Here is a 19,162-nt window from a genome sequence, read left to right on the forward strand (position 1 = left end):
ATTTCAAGACTCAAGTATGGTGGCACTATACAGTACAAGGTAGGCACACATGTGCAAATGTTTACAATGATAAATAATAACAACATTAATAATACCAGTAATAAAAAGAAATGTTGTCATGCGGTTCAAAAATAGTGCTCTTTCATATCTGAAAATCTCTCTGACAGGATCAGTGCTGTGAAAAAAATAAAATCAAAAACAGTTTGTGTACATCTCCTACAAAAATATTGCACTTTTTAAAACTATATTGGAATAACCTAACAAGTTCATCTTCAAGCTAAGTCTCTTTAAATACTAATATAGAATATTTTATCTAGCAAAATTACAAAGGTTTTTCTTTAAAAAAATTAAATACTTCCATACATCACTGCTTGTCCTTATCTAACCTGAGAAGACTGCGGATAGCAAGTTTAGTTTCTCCCTGGCAAGCATTACATTAATCCCATCAAAGTATCTGTCCCAAAATAGCTTGTGTGATAATCACCCCCATATGATTAGACAGCCCTTTGTTGTCATTGACTGAAATCAAGCAACAGGTTTTTCCTGAACAGGAGCTACTGTATGATACACAAATTCACTCAAATCAAGGAAGTCATCAAACTGTTTGTTTCAAAGAATGAGACTAATAACTTTACCACGTTTCACGACCAGAAATTGATCCCTTAAGTTATCTACAATATTGTTTTATCAAAAAAATCTGTGAGCTTCACTAAAATTTACAAACTACTTTTTTCCCCAAATGTTTCTTCTTCTCACAATTCACCACTCATTGTCAGATATCTATGTTTTTAGAGGATAGCCCTTTTACTGTTCATGCCATGAGCCCAGAATTGTCTTTTTTTAAATATCAAGTCAGTTTTGCGGATACAGATCATGTTGAAGTGGAAGAGGGATTGATTTGTGTTATTCAGGTGTGGGATTTTTGGGCTGAAGGCCCACATTCCACCCGAAGTTCAGCTTTTTGCCGGAGCCTGCACCATTTCCTGAAGATGCTTCTCCCAGTTCCTCATAAGAATGACCAAAAGATGTAAAAACACTGATGATGAAAGCAAAAACCAGAACAACTATGGCAATAATCCAAAACAGACGATTCTGTCTGAAAATCTTTGGACACAACCAGTTGAAGACACCCAGAGCTTCCTCAAACCTGCTACAAGAACACAAGAGAGAGGGGAAAGTTCAGAATGGAAAACACTTTTGTCTTGAACACTATTTAATCTTTATGGATCTGCACCATAATGTCAGAAAAGGAGACTGAAAGGTCCGTACTCTGTGTTATTTCACTTTAACGCCTTTTAAGCACATTGACATTTACCCTTTATTTAACCTCATGCAAATCCTAATTCTTATTTTGACTTTTATAAGCACATTTGGTTCAATGTTCCTTTTCTGACAAAATAAAACATCTCCACCATTTACACTGCCCACTAATTTTGCAACTGTTAAAGCTGTGCAGCTCTTTAGACTTGAATTAAAGAAACTAAAGAGGAGTATAGGGTTTCAAAATCCTCAAAAGTAAAACAATGGACAGATACTTTTTATGCCTAATTAAAAATATTATATATTTTCTTAATATAAGTGTCATGCAACAGTTTACAGTTAAAAACGAAATGCATTGCATGACTGTATGTCTGCTTGGATTGAATGTAGGGTTAAGTGTTACTTTATTATAATGTTCATCTCATTGAGAGAGTAAATAATTAAGTAGCAACAAGAGAAGTATTTCAGTCCCCTATTCCATATTTTGAACAATCAAAGTTAAGCCAAGATACATCACCTGCTGCTCTTCTTTTCCAGTGTCATTTCTTTTTCTGCTTCTTCTGCGTCTTCTTGACTTTCATCTGCTTTCTCCTCCTCTTCTTTCAGCTCCTGCAGCTCTTTACTTCGCTTCAGCCCTTCTTCATACCTGAAACACAGCCCTTTCATCAGGTCGGAGCCCAGAAAAAAACTGTGTTTCTAAAAGAAAGTGAACTAGACAGAACTCAGATTTGTAGACTCACAGAATTCATTTCAAATACTACAAGATATTTTTTTAAATAAACACGGGAAATATTTTTATACAGCAAAGAATACCCATGTTAACAATAAAAACAAACTTTCAAACAATTAACACAGATGCCTGAGGAGTAAATGAATGCCTGGCAATAAAAAGACACACTTATGCACTGGAAGCATTTATCTCTCTGAAATGCTTTGGCTAAATTCTAACTATTAAAGAAGACAAGTACGAATGTCAATTTAATAGTTATTTAAATTGTCCTCCTTTTCAATGCATCTTGCTCAGGAGCTCCAGGAGAAAAGCCTCACCCTTTGTTGTAGGCCTCCTCCTCTATTTTAGCTTTAATCTCCGATCTTATTTCATCCAGGTTGCTGGAGGGCGGGGCTGAAGATGTCTCGTTTTCTGGATCTCTACTTGCTTTTTCACTGTAGTAGGTTTAGAAAAGGAAAAAGAAAACATTAAAAGGGCGAAAAAATAAAGTAGTTTACTTGAAAAATGAAAATAACTAACCACTGGCAAGATGTCAAGATTCCATCTTCCCTCCAAATGTCACCTGCTAACCTTTCAAAGTCTAAGCTGTGCTACCAGACTGACAGTCTTGTATTATTTGAATCCTTAAGATGAGCAGCAGGTTCTACACCTATTAAAAAAGACATAGCTGAAATGAAACACTTTTCTGATTTTTTATCTTGATTCAGTTTTATTTTTCTAAATAAAACTATCAAAACACATTATATACTTCATTGTTTTGTTTAAACTGGCTCCAATGCACGTTAACTGTCTAACTGCCTGACTAAAGAAGTGGAGACCTTATTTATTCAATGAGATAAATGTCAGCTACTTAGCTATTTCTTGGCCTGGCACCACTTAATTTAATGTGACAGAAAGAAGTTTGCCTTTTGCATGTTACACAACAGTAAAAGAGCAATAATGTTCATGTTTTCTTAATCCTTTTTCAATTAATTCTTAATACATCTTAGTGGGTGGTGCAATTAGCTTTTGTCAGGTAGTAAAGACTTTTAAACTGTGGAATATTCAAATGGATATAACAGGGTCATTTCCATTTCCAGTGCTTGCGTCTCATGACTAAAGGTTTCTTGAGAATTTAAAAGAAAACCTACATGTTGCCTGTTTCTACTCTTTTTAATATCAAGATTAAGGAAACTCAGAATGTGCTCTTACTTTTTTTGTGGAGTCTGGATACTGTCATCCATTGCAGCCTTAATATTTAGATTAAATCTAGGAATGTCACATAAATCAGTTACAGCCAGTTTTATGTAGCAGTTTAAAAGCTATTTATAACCTCACAGATTATCTCCAAAATTACGTGAGTGCAACAGCGCACATGAGCAGAACCAGCACCACCTTTCCCAAGTAATTAATCTTGTTGGCCCTTTCAGTGGACCTCATGAAGGTCACTTAAACAATAAAAAGACCCTGATGTGTGTCTTCAAGAAAACATACACGGGTTTACACACCCCATTGTCTAAAAATCACTGGCCAGGGCACGCTAGACAGGAAATACACTCTCCTCAATTTTTTAAAATGAAATTCACAAATTTCAGCCTGAATATCACAGCAAAAGTCAATGTACTGCAATGTACCACATGGGTACTGATTTATTAATAGTTACATAATTCACCCTTCAGATAGAGATTTCTCATTAACAGGGTTTCAATAGTATGTTCAAATCGCTCCACTGTACATTATTATGACTCGAATCATTCTTACAAAGCATATAAACATGTTTAAAAATAATTTTGCTTTAATACTACATAGTGTGCTTGTTAAGAGTGAATGAGTAGTTTTACCATCCTTAATCTAAAAAATAAACATTTTTTACATGAGTCTAGGAAAAGATTTTTTTAAGCTATATGCTTTACTTGAAAAAAGAAAGGACACAGGCTCGCTACATACTTCTCAGTTCCAGCAGCTGATACAGGATCTGAGGGTGTGCTGCATTTTCCACTGTTTGCCTCACACTGGAAACGACAAAGAAATGCCATCTCTGAGCTACGTGTTAAGAATGACCGACCAAGTTAAAGGTTAAAAAATCGTACCTCATGGTGTACAATATACAGTAGGGCAGGTATTTAGGGTGTTTCTTTCAAATAAATTATGACATTACAAATGACAGATTATGTTTCTTAAGAGGTTACATTTTAAAAACATTAAAACATATAGATTTGTATTTAGTTAAGCACTATGTCAAATGAAAAATAGTGAAATAGTGGTATTTTAAAATATTTAAAATTAAATTATTAATTTAAGGTACAACTTATTTTGAAATATTTTGAAGAAATAATTTGTGAAATAATACAGCATTCATACAGTGCTAGATTATTTGTTGTGTTCATATAAAAACAACAGGCTCTTTACTAAAGTTGCTGGTATATTTTTACACTATGAGGTGTTTAAAAGTGATCGTATTCTGTGGTCAGGAAAAGGATTTACATACCAGTACAGGTAACCCAGGGCCTACAGAGTTAGGGGACTGGCCAGGAATATTCAAGAGGTTGAATTTTGGAACTACAGCCACACTGACTCTTCTTCTTGGCAAAGCCTGAGACAAAGAAACAGACATTTTGGGAAAGTAACATAACATCACGAGTCCTGGTGAATGGCCTCATCCCCGTATCATTTTTTCAGTCTATAATGTCCAAACAATTAAATTAGCATTTGCTTCTAGTACTTCTATAACAGAAATGAAGCTCAGGTTTAAGTAGTTGCTCAAGTAGTTGCCTTTTCCAGTGTTACAGTATATTATCAAAATACCTTTCTTTTCGATAAGTCCATAGAGCATCTAATTATAAAAACATTGCACTTAAAATATCAGCTGGTGGATGAGACCCTTTTACTTGAACATTCTTAATATCCCTAAGCCCAGGCAGTTTCACAGTTCTCTGGCTGAAGACATGCAGACGGCAGTGTTTTAAAACAAGTTAATACCTGATAAAATGTAAAAAACAAATTAATCACTAAAGGCTTGGCTGACTCAAAACAAAAATCTCTTCTAGATCTTCAGGATCAGTAGATGCCCAGAGTGTTGTGCTTTTGCTGCATGACCTGAACCCGGGCAGTCTTCAGGTTGGATGACAGCTGAATGAAAGAGACGTCATACTGTACCTTTCCGAGGGTCAGAGACATAGATCTTGACGCACGTGGGACACCATCGTCTTGAATTTAAAAAGAAAACTGAAATCATTTTGAAATATTATGAAGAACTGTACATTGTTCATTTAACTGTGCGTCACGACTCACATTTGTACCACCCTCACTGAAATACAAGGCAAAAATAAGGACGTCAGGTAAAAAAATACTGAGCAGTACTTATCACAAGTCATGTTTTTGTTAAAAGGCTTAGTTTCCTGTTCTCCATCCACTGGAAGACATATTAAAACGTATAAAGCAGGCTAGTAAAAATACTTCTATTTTCTTGTGTTGAAAAACAGATCTACAGAAAGCCAGACCAATCGAACATTTGCTGAAATACACACAACGTGTCTAACAATCACTAAAATATGTGAAACTGAATGCTTGTACAATGCCTGAAAAAAGGCACATTATTGTAAAGGAAAAAAGGATTTGAACCTGGCGATAATGTGTTAATCTTTACCTCCCGTGTCAATGGATCCATAACAACGATTGGAGTTTTGGTTGGCCAGTTTCTTGAATTCAACTAGCTCTGCGTGGTCTTTTTCATATGTCCTCTTCAAATTTTCCACATACTGCAACATCACCTCAGTAGCTTTATTCATGCGCTTCTCCTACCATACAATTTAGAGAACAACATCACTATAAAAAAAACTTTGCAGGTCGTGCTTCAGTGTTCATTGTTAAATAAATACTCATTAAGATACTGTAGCATGATTATACAGTTTAGACTCTATATAGTACATATAGTGCTCAGTATAAAACCCCTGGGACTTCAAACATAACATTGATCATTCTAATGCATTTCCAGAAATTGGTAGATTTTTATGGTCTCACATGAGTTACCTACAGTTAACATAAAACAGAGCTCCATCCTGTCATGAGTCTCCAGACAAACATCCCAGACCCAAGTTACAACCTGAAGTGGAGCTGCAGGCCTTGCTGCCCGCTCACTCTCCTGCAGTATGGCTTTGACAACCAGCTCCTTAATTTGCTCATATTGATCTTGCTAATGATTATTTGAATATTATTTATGAGATGATGGGTGCAGCAGAACTGTGTTAAGGAATGAACCAAGGGTCAGAGGGGAGGGGAGGGGGGGGAGAAAGTTGAGTAGATTTCTTACGTAGACATTTTCCCTTTTTTCCTTATTTTTCATTAGTCCGCTTGAATCAAATTACCTGCCGGACAGCTCCCACCATTTCGGCACGGCTGGAGAGGCGCACGGCTAGACGATGGAGCACCACGACCGTCTCTAGGAGGCGCTGGTAGGATTCGCGCTGCTCTGAATTCTGCCACAAGAGCACTGAGCCCTGACACAGGGAGGAACAGAACGCCATCTGTACAGGAAATGGGGATCCCCTCCACCACCACCAGGGTGTAGCCCCAACCTGGATGATGTGACGGCAGCCAGAGTGCGCCAGTACAATCACCACACACCAGCTAACAGTGGGGAGGAGAACAGAGTGATGGAACTAATTCAAAGATGGGGGTTATTAGAAGGCCATGATGGGTAAAGGCCAGGGGGAAATTTGGCCAGGACACTGGGGTAACACCCCTACTCTTTTCGAGAACTGCCCTGGGAGTTTCAATGACCAGAGAGAGTCAGGATGGTGTTACGTCTCATTCGAAAGATGGCGCCTTTTTTTTACAGTATAGTGTCCCCGTCACTATACTGGGGCATTAGGACCCACACAGACTGCAGGGTGAGCGCCCCCTGCTGACCCTAATAACACCTCTTCCAGCAGCAGCCTTAGCTTTCCCAGGAGGCCTCAGGACCAGGCTCACCTGCTGAGCTTCAGTGGGCTGCCAGTAGTGAGTTGCAGGGTGATATGGCTGCTGGCAAATTTTACTTTCCCGGGTTTAAGAATAATCATCCACAAAACAAAACTCTAAAAGGAGCTGAACAGTTTGTATTTTAAGGTGCAGTTGATTATCACATCTACCACACCTGACTTTGTAAAGAAATGATAATAAGATAAGGATGTAATAGCTGTCTTTTTCTGGCATTTAATTTCTGATTTCATTACATGCTCCTTTATCAGTGTCCATATTTTGCATTATGTTTTACAAACATAATTGTATGACCAGAAGTAGCAATTTCTCCCATTAGAGCTGTACCTGAAGACCACCTGATTCATTTCGATTCTTTCACAACATAGTTTTAAACACCCCATAATAAATTTGCCTGTGTTATCTCTAGTGAGTGTCACTAAGGTCATAAGGATTGTTTACAAAAGATGTTGCAACAGGTATTGACATTGTTGACTAAAGAAATCCTCCCAGCCAACTCCCAGCTCCGCCCAGCAAGCAAAATGTCTAGAGAAAGTCTGAATGTTTGCAACAGCAAAACGTGACTGACTGCCATGAGCACAAGAGCCTGGATATTAACTCTAAACTCTGCCTCTGGTTCCCCCTTGTGGGAAGGGCAAGACTTCATTTTGGCTCAGGCAGAGTCAGAGTCTGTAACCTTAATACAAAATGGTGAACAATAAAAAAGGAAGATATGACATGACAATGCGGTCTCATGTGATAATATCCGAGAGCCAGACAAATAACAACACCAAAAACGGTAGTGACGATCTGGAACATCGTTAGACAGGTGAGTGTAAACAGGCCTGTGCAAAGATAAATGTGTAAGGATGCATAGGAAGCTCTCACAAGAGGTCATGGAATGAAGACGCAGAGCTTGTATTCATCACACACCCATATCTATCAAACTGCAGTATGATCAATATATATCGGTAGCTCATTGTGTTTGCAAGTGGACCCTGCTCGTCCATTTAAAATTTTAAAAACCGTACTTTGAAAAGGAACGTTAGGAGCAAACGTTTAGCAATGGGTGGCCTGTAGTGTTCTCCTGGAGATTACCTTAATAAAGCCTTTAAAGTCTTCCAGTTCCTTCTCTGTGTTTTCCTCAGTCAGGTTCCTCTCTCTCTCAGCTTGGCGCAGTCGGCTTTCCAGAGTGTAACTGTCATTGCGGAAGGCCAAGGACAGCTGGACAAAGGCGTTCTGGGGAGAGAGAGGACGGGGGGTGACATCCTTCAATTTGACCTCACTTACATCACATGGGGAGAGATTTTTAAAAAAACAATCTAAAGAAGAATGAAACAGCACGTAGAGAGTTTGATACAGGGTCTTGTAAGTCTGTCAAAGATTTCTTCAGTTTGTAAAACAAAAACACGCCAAATGAAAGACCTTTTGTGTTCGTTGCGTGTGCTCTCCAGAGACATAACCAGAAAAGGTGCTTGTTCATAGGACCTCATACAGCAGAGATCAGTGGTTTGAGTCCCACTATTAGATATGTCATCACCTGTGACCAGCATTCCCTGAGAAGAGCTGAGCAGAACTTGCTGAGCACTCTCTGGGATGGGTGGTCTTGATTTGGTCAGATTGCCCTCAGTTTAATGGATGACAGTGACCCATGTGCAGTGCTGGATGCCTATGAGGTTGCACTGTTGCTGATGCTTTGTTGTGCTTTGGGATTTTTGCAGTGTGAAAGAAGGCAATCGGATCTAACACAACACATTTTAGTAGAAGGCATGTGTGATCCTCATCCTTCCTATGCTGGTCTGAAAACTGTCACACTGAGCTCATTCACAACACAAGAAAGCAAAAATACCAAAAGCATTAAAGAAAGCAAATACCAATGCCAAATGAAAAACAATATTTTGTAATATATAGCACAGTATTTTCTGTTTTTTATTTCTTTTTATATTCAGGTCAGTGTATATCATAAATTGAGAACATGTTTTTCCTCTCATTTCACTGTGTTCTTGTTATAAGTTCTGTTCTGGGTGCACTGAAGATGACCTATCTTTTGTTCTTTTTTGTTTAGTGGTCAATTTTGTAGACCATCTGCTATCCCCAAAAATACAGTTCTTCAGGAAAATGTCTCAGAGCTGAATATTGGTCAGCGTTGCACAAATATTTATTAGCCACCTGGGAAACATTTCTAAGATCTTGCTGATTTCAGCTTGCATTCAGATTTCAGCTGGGAAAAATCTTATCAGAAGTTGTTTGTGCTGGAACACAACCGGTACAACAACTGATAGCTCACTATTTTAAAGATAAATAAACTAAATGAGAAATTCAGATAGATAGATAAGCAATCAAGTAAGAGATTAAGTCCCACCAACTAATCTGTTCAAATCTGTTGAAACCTGATAAGTATAGCTACAACAGAATACTGCATAATCACCCTTGGATTTGACTGTACTGTATTTAAAGTAGAATGCTTGAAACCCTATTAATTTTAACTGTGACAGCTACAATAATTAACTGCAACAGACACACTTAAAAAGGAAGATTCTACTGTATATTGCCAGATAATAAGGGTAAATAAGACAAAACAATCAACTTTATTCATCAGTGTTTGAGGCAGCGTTGGTGCCTTACTGTGAACCTTTCATTTTGCTTCAGTTTGTTAACTTTGCAATTGCTTGCTGACAATTGAAGATACACTCCGAGTGTCAGAAGCTCAGTCTGAAAAAAACTAAATCCAGAGATGCTTATCAAGGTACTTTATTTCCAGGATGCGTTGGATTGGCTTCCATTGCCCTGTTCCATTTTGTTTGCTGAGGCTCTCAGCTACCTTCTTACAAAGTAAAACAAGCTTTCAGAAAAAGCAAAGGACCTGAAAAAATGAGCTTATACGGGGGGACGTGCAATGCCCACAGGAAATACATGTTGTGGTAGATTGTTGGAATTATTCAGCAGTTCTTCGGTATTCTGAAAACCTCTCTGGGACTTCTGGTTGAACTTAACCCACATTGTGAGGCACTCATAGACAAACAGCCAAGAGGATCGTGTTCTCTGACCTCTGCACCAATCGATCTGACTTCATAAACATCCTCCTGAGAGGTGAAGGCAACTGTCAGCCCTGTCTTATCACAGTCAGAGGCACACCGTTTACAATTTCATATCACAAACAGGAAGTTCGACAAATCACAAAGACTGTCCTTTTTCCTCCAGCAGCTGCACTGTGGGCTGTGTGTGACTGAGGAGCTGCACAACTTTAACAACAGTAAGCCCATGATTTATTTCTCAGAAAACATGATTCTCAACACTTTAAAAAACGACTGGCACTAAAAAACCATGAATTTGCCATTTATTCAAACAGGATTTTGTCATATCAGATCCTCTCTGTGCAACGCTGTAAAGATGTGTATAAAAATGTGTGTATAAATATTAAAAAAGGAAGAAAATTTACATGGAGATACCAACCTCGACTTCTTTTTCTGTAAGCGGGGGTGCGCTGAAATAGAAAATACCAACTGTAATCAGATGGGGTTTTTTTAGATGTGAAAGGCGTTTTTACATTCAAAATACTCTTTAAGATCATTTAAGTATGATTAGTATTTGAACAGTAATTCTCCTGAAAGAGAAAATACACAGATGCATAACACATTCACTTCAATATTCCTTACATCATAAATAGCATAAGTAACTTTTATTCCAAAATAAAAAACACATATTTGTATAAGACTGTACTTGACTGAGGACAGTAACCTATTTAGAGCGGAATGCAGTTATTATGCAGTGAGGTAAAAGGACTTTAATGATGACTTATATATGCGAAGCATACCTCGTAGGCAGCGCTCTGTGAAGTTTCAGTTTCCGCAGCATGACATCAGAAATGTTCGGCATTACATCAGAGTTTTCTCTGGGCTCCTCTTCTGTAGGCGACCCAGGTGTGGGGTTAGGAGAGGGTCCTGTGTTTTGAAATAAAGAACATTCAAGCTGTAGTTTGTCTGAAGAGAAACACACCAAGACCGCTTTGCCACAGAACTATTTTTTTTGTGATCAGCCACTGTGATCAAGTCACCTTTTAAGTTTAGATTTGCTAAATGTCCCTACATGCAACATCTTTAAAATCTGTATTTTGCCTTAAAAACAAAGATTATCTGAATGCATGCTATTCCAGACAAAAAAATATTTTATTATGTATGCCCTCAAAATTAGCAAAATTAGCCAAATCTTTTCCCAATTAAAACTATAATAACTCACTTCATAAAATAGTGTTAGATTTTGGCATAACATACATGCCACCTGCTGGTTTGATCTTGTAATTGTAGATACTGAAATTCTCAAGAAGTGTACGTAATTTGAGCATTGTAAGAAAACCCTGTGCTTTCTATGAACAGAAATATTTTTAAAGTTCAATAAATTAAAATAATATTTTGCTTTACACACAAGATACCCTTTTACCTCTCATTGAATGCTATAATATTTTGCTTTTGTAGCCATTAGACTGATGTTGCAGTATAAAAGATCATTTTGTAATAACAATATAAAGAAGGAAAACATCCTTCTGTCCTATACTGTTCTAATTCACAGACAGACAGAAGTTTGTACCTCTCTCCTGTTCAGCTGTTTCACTGAGATCTGGCAGCTTTGATCCAATAATGCTTTGGTTTCGCATCAGCTTGTGTTCCTAAACAAAAAAACCGAGGCTCTAAGCAGAAACGAAAATGTAACACTGAGTTGCCTCTTTAAAATGCTTCGTTTTCAGAGCATTCAACAAGATAAGAGCACTTCAATCAATAATTCAACAAATGTAACACATAGAGGCTTGAAAGAGATTTGTTATGCCTGAAAGTATTAAACATAAATGTAGAAAACAAAATTCAATAATTATCTATTTCATAGTCAGTTCATAATCTGATTATTATCATTTTCCCCTGAATTGTACCGTTTTTAAAATCTTTTTAACCTAGTAAAAATGCTGAATGAATATTACTGGAAGCACAGCCATAATTTATGGCAATAACAAATACAGTTAATAACTCAGATTAACTTTTGATGATAAAGCACAATTACTGAACGGATGAACAACTTTACTCTGGAATTAGCAACAGAGTTTATGCTTACTTTCAGATACGAACACAGAAATGTGCATTATGGCATAGTCTGCCTAGCCTGCTATAGTGTAATTTGAACTGTTAACTGTTTTATTTTTCTTCTGTGAAAACATGGTCAACAAGGTGCTCTTTAAGACCCCCATCTGCTGTACCAACAGCACTCTTCAGCACAGACAAACATACTGAACAGGAGCTACTCCGTACATGAATCACACTGGAGAGGCTCACTGTGATGAGAGCATTGCTCAGATTTTGCTCTTGCCAAAATAAACATCAGACTTCTCTCTGTCAGCTTTCTTTTCTATGGGTTATGGACAGAAACACTGGATCACCTTATTGTGGCAAAACACTTCATGATTATTATCCAATCTACTGGTGCCTAAGGTTAAAACGCTGTAAATTAGTGTTACTCAATATTCTGTAAGAGGAGGAACTACAGATGCCCCATATTACTCTTTAAACCTGCAGTTAAAGACTGAAATAAAATTAAGCTATAGTTTCTGCTACAGTGGTATCTTGCAAGCTTATGATTCATTTTTTGTCTCTTTTTTGTTTCCATTCTAACTTAACCTGAATCATTCATCTACAGTACATCTATGTTTTCAAACACTCTCAAAGACCCATGCCAACACACTCCAATGGGAATGCCACTCTCATAAATCATGAGGACGTGTAAGAATGAGTAAATGGAGAGCAAATGAGGCCAATGAGAGGCATCTGAAAGCGCAAGTCTGTTTCCTTAAAATACAAACAGTTGCTAAAAATGCCTTCTGCTTAGCTAACCAAAAATGCTGCAGGAACATTGTAGCAAATAACAATCTGACACTATGGCAAGACAAAGCTTCAGGAAATAAAAAATAAACGTGATGTAACAGAGTGTTCTAACCTGACTACATTCCAGAAAAAAAAAAAACAAATCAAATTATCAAGAATGGGAATTGGTTTAAGTTACTTTACATGAAAAAGTTCAAACAAAATATACTGTATACTGTACATATGCATACAGTACATAACAATAGAATTGTAATAGAGGCCTCATGAAATGTACCACTATACCACAATCAGAAAACCTTGCTCTTCACATTCAGGGAACATTTCAAAGACATCAGAAACCAAAATTATCCTGAAACTAGGTTCATACCTTTCCCCTTCTCTCAACGACAGACTTGTTCCCTTCTAATCCTCTCTATTCATTTGCAGGTTTCGACTTCTCACCTCTCTCACCACCTGATTGCCCACTCTGCCTCCCCTCCGCCTCTACCTCCTCTACACTTCCGGCCTTTGTTCTCCTATGCTATATAATCTCTGCTGACTCCCCTGTCTTTCTCACACCCGAAGAAGGCTCCACAGCCGAAACATTGTGTTTCCTTTCTTCTCTTTCCAGCATGGAATAAACCTTTACTCGTTCCATTTCAATGATGTGGTTTCGAAAAGATCACGTGATATTTGTCAAAACCAAAATACAACCAAGCCGCTACCTCATACGGCCTTGACTGAGCACAATGTGCGAGCTGAGTAGTTACCTCACGCATCTGGACCAGCTTCTGCATCCTGACTGGCTGAACCGGGAAGTCTTTGTATCCCGTAGCCTTTAGCAGCGCGATGTTGGATTTGTCATAAAAGGACAAGGGCTCGTCGTTTTTCGCTGGGAAAGCCTGGGTCCCGTTTCTGATGCTGACCGGTCCTACGGAATCCCAGGACACGGCCCGCATGAGGGGAGGGCCGCAGCCGATGGACTTCAGCTCCGCTGTGCAGGCCCCGGAGGGGAGCGGCGGAGCCACGGGCCCCTTCCCCACAGGGGGGTCGGCGCTCTCCAGGTGCTTCCTCGCCGAGCCCCTGCCCGGCTCCTCCGACTCGGCCTGGCCCGCGGACGAAGGGGGCTTCTTTCGCGTTTCGCCGCCGAGCCGGGGGTCGCAGTTCTCTTTTTGCTCCACGGCTGCCTCGCTGGAGCTCTCGTAGGCGCTGTGGCGCGCAGACTGCGTTCCTTGTGAAACCTTGCGTTTCTCATTAGGCTTTCGGTCCAACGGTTTCCTGGGACTCTGACGAACAACAACGAGAAGAAAATATAGAAATGTACCGCAGCCCGTGTGCGATGAATGCATGTGCTGTATATATTTACTGCAAGGGAACAAGCAGAAGTTAACTCCATGCTGAAAAGTAGAAAGAAAAAACAGTGTTTCGGATGTTGAGCTTTCTTAGGGTGAAGAAATCGAACAGCACTGACCTCTGGCTCCTGCCCTCTGGTGTCTGACTTCTCTCGGGGACTGGGCACTTCCAGATGCTACAGATAACAACAGAAAAAGGCACACATCAATGTTAGTGTCATGGTAACCGTCCAGGGCAAAGTTAGAGAGCTACAGCGACCACACAAAGCACAGAGCGATGGGCATTTAAACTGTTTATAAATTCTGTGTTAGCTACAGGTGTAACAAAAGAGGTCACTGGAATTCCTGGGGAAACGTGGATCTGCCTACCTGATTTATAGGGGGGTTGACATAATTTACCTCTGTCCCATCTTGAGCTAGAAACACAAACAAAAGCATATATATCATGTATAGTCTTGAGACTTGCAAACGTGGCTGGAAAAATGCAGTAGCTCTTTAGACAGTAAGTAGAAAATCTATACTTGCATATAATGAGTGCAGAAGAGTTTAACAAAATATTTAAATGTCACTCAAGAAAAGTAATAAGCATTACTATGCAGATAACAAATAAAATATAATACTTCATAGTCACATTATGATTGGCTATGGTCTGGCTATACCCATAATTTGGGTATGATGAGGATTTTTTAAACTATGAAGGACGGCAGGAATTGAAGTTCAATAAAAAAAAACAATAGCATGTCTCATATTCTGATTCCTCAGGTCTCAGAGATACAGCCAAGGGCTCCAGAACATACCAATCTGTGGGGGCACAGTGAGGGAGCTGCTTCTTGAAGGTACCGGAGAGGAGCGAGGAGTGGGATTGGGCGAGAGACCTACGAGCAAAGACAGCACCTTGTTAAAATGAATGAAATTGGAATCGTCCCAATGTGAGATAAATCACCTTCCTAAGGGGAATGCCTGAAGAAAGAGCACAGATGGCAGATTTAGAGATACAATCACAACAAGTGACAAGAAAAACATCAACCATATCAAAGCAAAACGGTTCAACCAAAAACAAACAAAAACTGTTAAGTGTCTAAAGAAACATCCACTGTCTGTGCAATGGCTAACAGATCACTGAAAGATTCTTTTTATTCTTAATTATATTTTTCAAATATTGAACAATTTCATAACATAAGCAAGACTACAGATGAGAGGAAGGCATTCCGCCCATCTAGCCAATATGGTAACTATTAGTCTATTGATCCCATTGATCTCATCTATCCGTTTCTTCAAAGAAACCAGACTATCGGCTTCCATGACATGTCTGGGTTGCTTCTTCCATACTCCCACAACCCTTTGGGTAAGGAATCGCCTCCTTTTTTGGGTTTGAAATACCAAATGTTCCTCATTACAGGCTCCATCTTCAGAATAAACCCCATGCCAAACTACAGATAAAGCATGAGGCTGTCTTCCAGAATTATTTAACACTACAATTATTAAAGTTGCTTAAAAAATAAAGTTCAATTTTTGTCCTCTTGACGGACACATAGTACATTTGAAAGTGGGATAAAAAAGGAAACATTATTTGGAGCACAAATGCTTGCTTTTTTCCGTTTCCATGGAGAGAACAGAGAAAAGAAGCTGGCGCCCACTCAGTATGCTGTTCCAAACACAAATATACCCTGGATGTTAAGGCAAGATAACTTGAGAAGTCAACACATAACAGCAGCAGTAATCAAAATAAATTAGATGCTGGAATGCAGCAAAAGAGCCAGAAAATGCTTCCTGCAAAGAGGCGATTTATAATACCTCACCTCTACAGACAGTTTGCTCTATACACACCCTACCTGGGTATTTCACTGAGCCTCGTCAGCAAAGGTTTTTATTTTCTTCATATTATTACTTTATTAATCTAATGCTGTGTTGGGTCTGATACTGAGGGTTATCTGTGCGTAAGCTCTACAACAATGATTTGAAATACTGTGTTAGTCATATTACAAACTGATGACAAATAAGCTTCTTTTCTAACTTTAAAAGGAACACTGAATGGTATTGACGCATGTTGTTGTTCCCCTTTAAAACGAAACATAATAATCTCTTAATTACAATGCAAAAATGATATTTTAACTGCACAATTAGAGTTTCTTCTTAAGACAAAAAAAATCATCTTAATTGTTTAGCATTAAAAAAGGATGGCAGAAATCAAACACTGCTGAAGCAATACAATTAAAATAGTTGTTATTGTCGTTCTGACTGCAGAACTGTAATCATCTATAATTCTCATTAATAAAGTACTAGAAAAACAGATGGTCCTACTTTTCATGCTTCATTTAAAAAATAAAAAGTGACCTTTCCTGTTTATTTTTTCATTTTTCTTCAACTAATTTATTAATTTTTTTTCTTTCATGTTAGAATGAAATAATGACTCAGATCTCAGAAGCTAAACAAGTCCAGGACTGGAAAGTAAGGAATGAAAGACCTCTAAGGAAAACCAAGCTGTTACAGTAAGCACTGTTGGTTGGCCAGTAGGTTGTGCAAACCAATGCCTTCCTAAAGTTCTCCCTGAATCCAGTTTGTAGTTCCAAGCGTGTCCTGATCTGCTGCAGGCACATAATGGCTGACACAACTCACTCATGTGGAACCACACATCAGTGGTCTTTCATGATGACAAACTCTATATAAATGACAGCTTTGGTTTGTAGCTAGCTTTTCACTTAAATTGCTACAGTTTTATGATTGAAACTGCATGGCTGCATGACTGAAATCCTCTGTAAAGCTGTTCTTTCTGCAAATAACTCCCTGTAGGTGGCACAAAGTAAAAACATTAGAGCTGTGCGGGTAACTGTGGTATCTACAGTGCATGATAACATGTTAGAAATCAAAGCCTAATTGCTTTGCCTTCATCAGGCTTTGACCTTAACAAGACTGTGTTAATTGCTTCCCACATTAAGATCTGCACCTGTTGGGGATTCTGAAAGGCTGCAGATTGACCTTCGACCCCTTCGCATGAGGAAGCGCTCACTGACTTTCTTGGCTTCCTCAAGCAGTTCCAGATTCTTCTTCTTGTCTTCATTGGAAAGTTCAACATCTGGCAGCTGGTCTTTTATCAGGTCAATCACATGGCCTTCACTGTCTAGTGGGACACACAGATGAGAAATTATTTCTTCAATTGTTATCACTATACTACCCTAAGGAAAGAAAGAAAAAAATACAAGTGTCTATATAAGATGACTGAATGCATAAAGTGGCCATACTTAACATGTGAGTACCACATACTCAAGATTTAAGGATAATACTCCTTGAAGCATGAAGAAAACTACACCAGCAGCATTGACTAGAAACGTAACACTAGTTTAAGAAGCACAAGCTAAAGTTGCAGTAAAGGAGATGTTATTTACTAATCATACCAACTGTTGTTATTGGGTTCCCTGAAGAGAATGAGCTTCGAGAGAGCCGTGGCCTGGGACTGTGTGGTCTGTGAAAATAAATTGAAACACTGCTTCTTCATCACTAACTAGTGAACACTGTTTCAGTCTAGCGACTAATCCCTTTGAAATGCATTGAATAAACATTGTGGAGACATACTAATTAGAGCCAAAAACACAAACAGCAACTGTGCATGATCTAAATTAGCTCTTGTATTAATTACCTTCGTTCACATTAGCCATGAAACATAAACTGTGAAAATGGATGTATGTCGTTGCACATGCATCAGTTACAGAACGTCTGGGTAATATTACATTCTATTGTCCAGGATGAAGAGAGAGTTGACATCTGTCTCTAACTATGTCTGATATGCTGATTGCAAACTCAACCTAATTTGACTCATGCAAGATCCTTTCAGCTTTAAATGAGGGCTTTGGTGCACAAATTCTTTTTGGGACTTCAGGGACTCTATACGGTAGGGTTCTCAAAAGTTGTAAGCACAGGTTAACTACTGCTGCATTAACACTTTCTAATATTCTTCTGTTATACCACTTTTTCGGCAACAATGTCTTATTACCTGGTCTGTTCAAGAGGTTTAGAATCTTGGTCCACAGGGGCACCTTGTCTTGGTAAAACAATGGAAGGAGCAGAGACTTGTCCAGGGACCATTCTGGTCATAACAGGCGTAAACTACGTACAGAGAAACATCATGCAGATCAGCACGGGGAACTGTGTGTAAAGTACATAGCGTGTCACTTTGTTCATGTCTGGGACACAGCTTCAAAAACAGAATGTGAGGCTAAACATAAAAGAGTGTTATTGATAATGGGGAAACTAGAATTATTTACAACGGTTTTCAGAAAGTACTTTAACGGGAGAACTCATTTTAATTAAGCCATGTGACAGTACAGCAGAAAAACAGCAGAATAGAGATATAAACACGTGGTCATGTTTCCTTTAACTCATCATTAATGTATTATTGCTTACTATAAATAAAGGTTCAAAACTCACTCCATCTCAGCATGTGGCTTTTATCACAGCCCTGAGCACAAACAATTGAAATTCCACAGGATTACATACGTTTTCATTGCATTAGTCAAAAACCCAAACTCTGTAAAAGCATACTGTATATACAATATCTCTCCAAAGGACAAAGAGGGTTTTGTTATTAGTACAATATAAAAAAGACTGCCCAAGGCTTCAGAACATAGGTCTCCATTTTCCAACATTAACTACTCAGCTGTACAGTAGGTGCTCTTACTAATTATTTCCTATGAATTTCTCAGGCTATATCCCATCTAACCAAAAATGCTGAAAGAAATCAACCAGATCTTGGATTCTTAAAGATCTTGCTGATTGCAGCTATTTTACAGGCAAATTAATTAATTTCAATGTCATTAAAATGTGGGCTATGATCTTAGTATACACTCGTGGGAAAACAAGCGGATTTTAACTATGCTTGTCTTGCTATGTAAAGTAGCAGCTTGGTTTCACCGAAGGGCAGATGTTCAAAAAGCCAGCAAGACAACTTTCCAACTGAAACATTTTTAAATCATTGCCCTATTAATTTTTATATCCTCTTTCTTTACAGACATAAACGATTTCTCTTGGGATAAACTGAAGCCCAGTTC

At 38.4% G+C, this 19,162-nt stretch overlaps 1 protein-coding gene across 1 annotated transcript in view; it reads right to left on the reverse strand.

Annotated features, from left to right (window-relative positions):
- The window catches only part of irag1 (inositol 1,4,5-triphosphate receptor associated 1), a 40,484-nt gene continuing 21,322 nt past the window's right edge, over nt 1–19,162 (reverse strand). The window contains exons 15-34 of the mRNA XM_088934533.1: nt 18,109–18,221; nt 17,513–17,580; nt 17,065–17,238; nt 14,918–14,995; nt 14,490–14,536; nt 14,240–14,296; nt 13,539–14,054; nt 11,510–11,588; nt 10,740–10,866; nt 10,379–10,409; nt 8,024–8,164; nt 6,334–6,465; nt 5,616–5,766; nt 5,126–5,175; nt 4,458–4,562; nt 3,917–3,981; nt 3,182–3,238; nt 2,308–2,424; nt 1,778–1,906; nt 1–1,150 (exon numbers count right to left, since the gene is read on the reverse strand). Coding sequence (XP_088790659.1) covers nt 904–1,150; nt 1,778–1,906; nt 2,308–2,424; nt 3,182–3,238; nt 3,917–3,981; nt 4,458–4,562; nt 5,126–5,175; nt 5,616–5,766; nt 6,334–6,465; nt 8,024–8,164; nt 10,379–10,409; nt 10,740–10,866; nt 11,510–11,588; nt 13,539–14,054; nt 14,240–14,296; nt 14,490–14,536; nt 14,918–14,995; nt 17,065–17,238; nt 17,513–17,580; nt 18,109–18,221 — 2,484 coding nt within the window. The 3' untranslated portion in view covers nt 1–903. The remainder of the gene's footprint in view (nt 1,151–1,777; nt 1,907–2,307; nt 2,425–3,181; nt 3,239–3,916; nt 3,982–4,457; nt 4,563–5,125; nt 5,176–5,615; nt 5,767–6,333; nt 6,466–8,023; nt 8,165–10,378; nt 10,410–10,739; nt 10,867–11,509; nt 11,589–13,538; nt 14,055–14,239; nt 14,297–14,489; nt 14,537–14,917; nt 14,996–17,064; nt 17,239–17,512; nt 17,581–18,108; nt 18,222–19,162) is intronic.

Source organism: Atractosteus spatula, chromosome 16 (assembly GCF_055471065.1).
Source record: "Atractosteus spatula isolate fAtrSpa1 chromosome 16, fAtrSpa1.hap1, whole genome shotgun sequence".
Lineage (NCBI taxonomy): Eukaryota > Metazoa > Chordata > Actinopteri > Semionotiformes > Lepisosteidae > Atractosteus > Atractosteus spatula.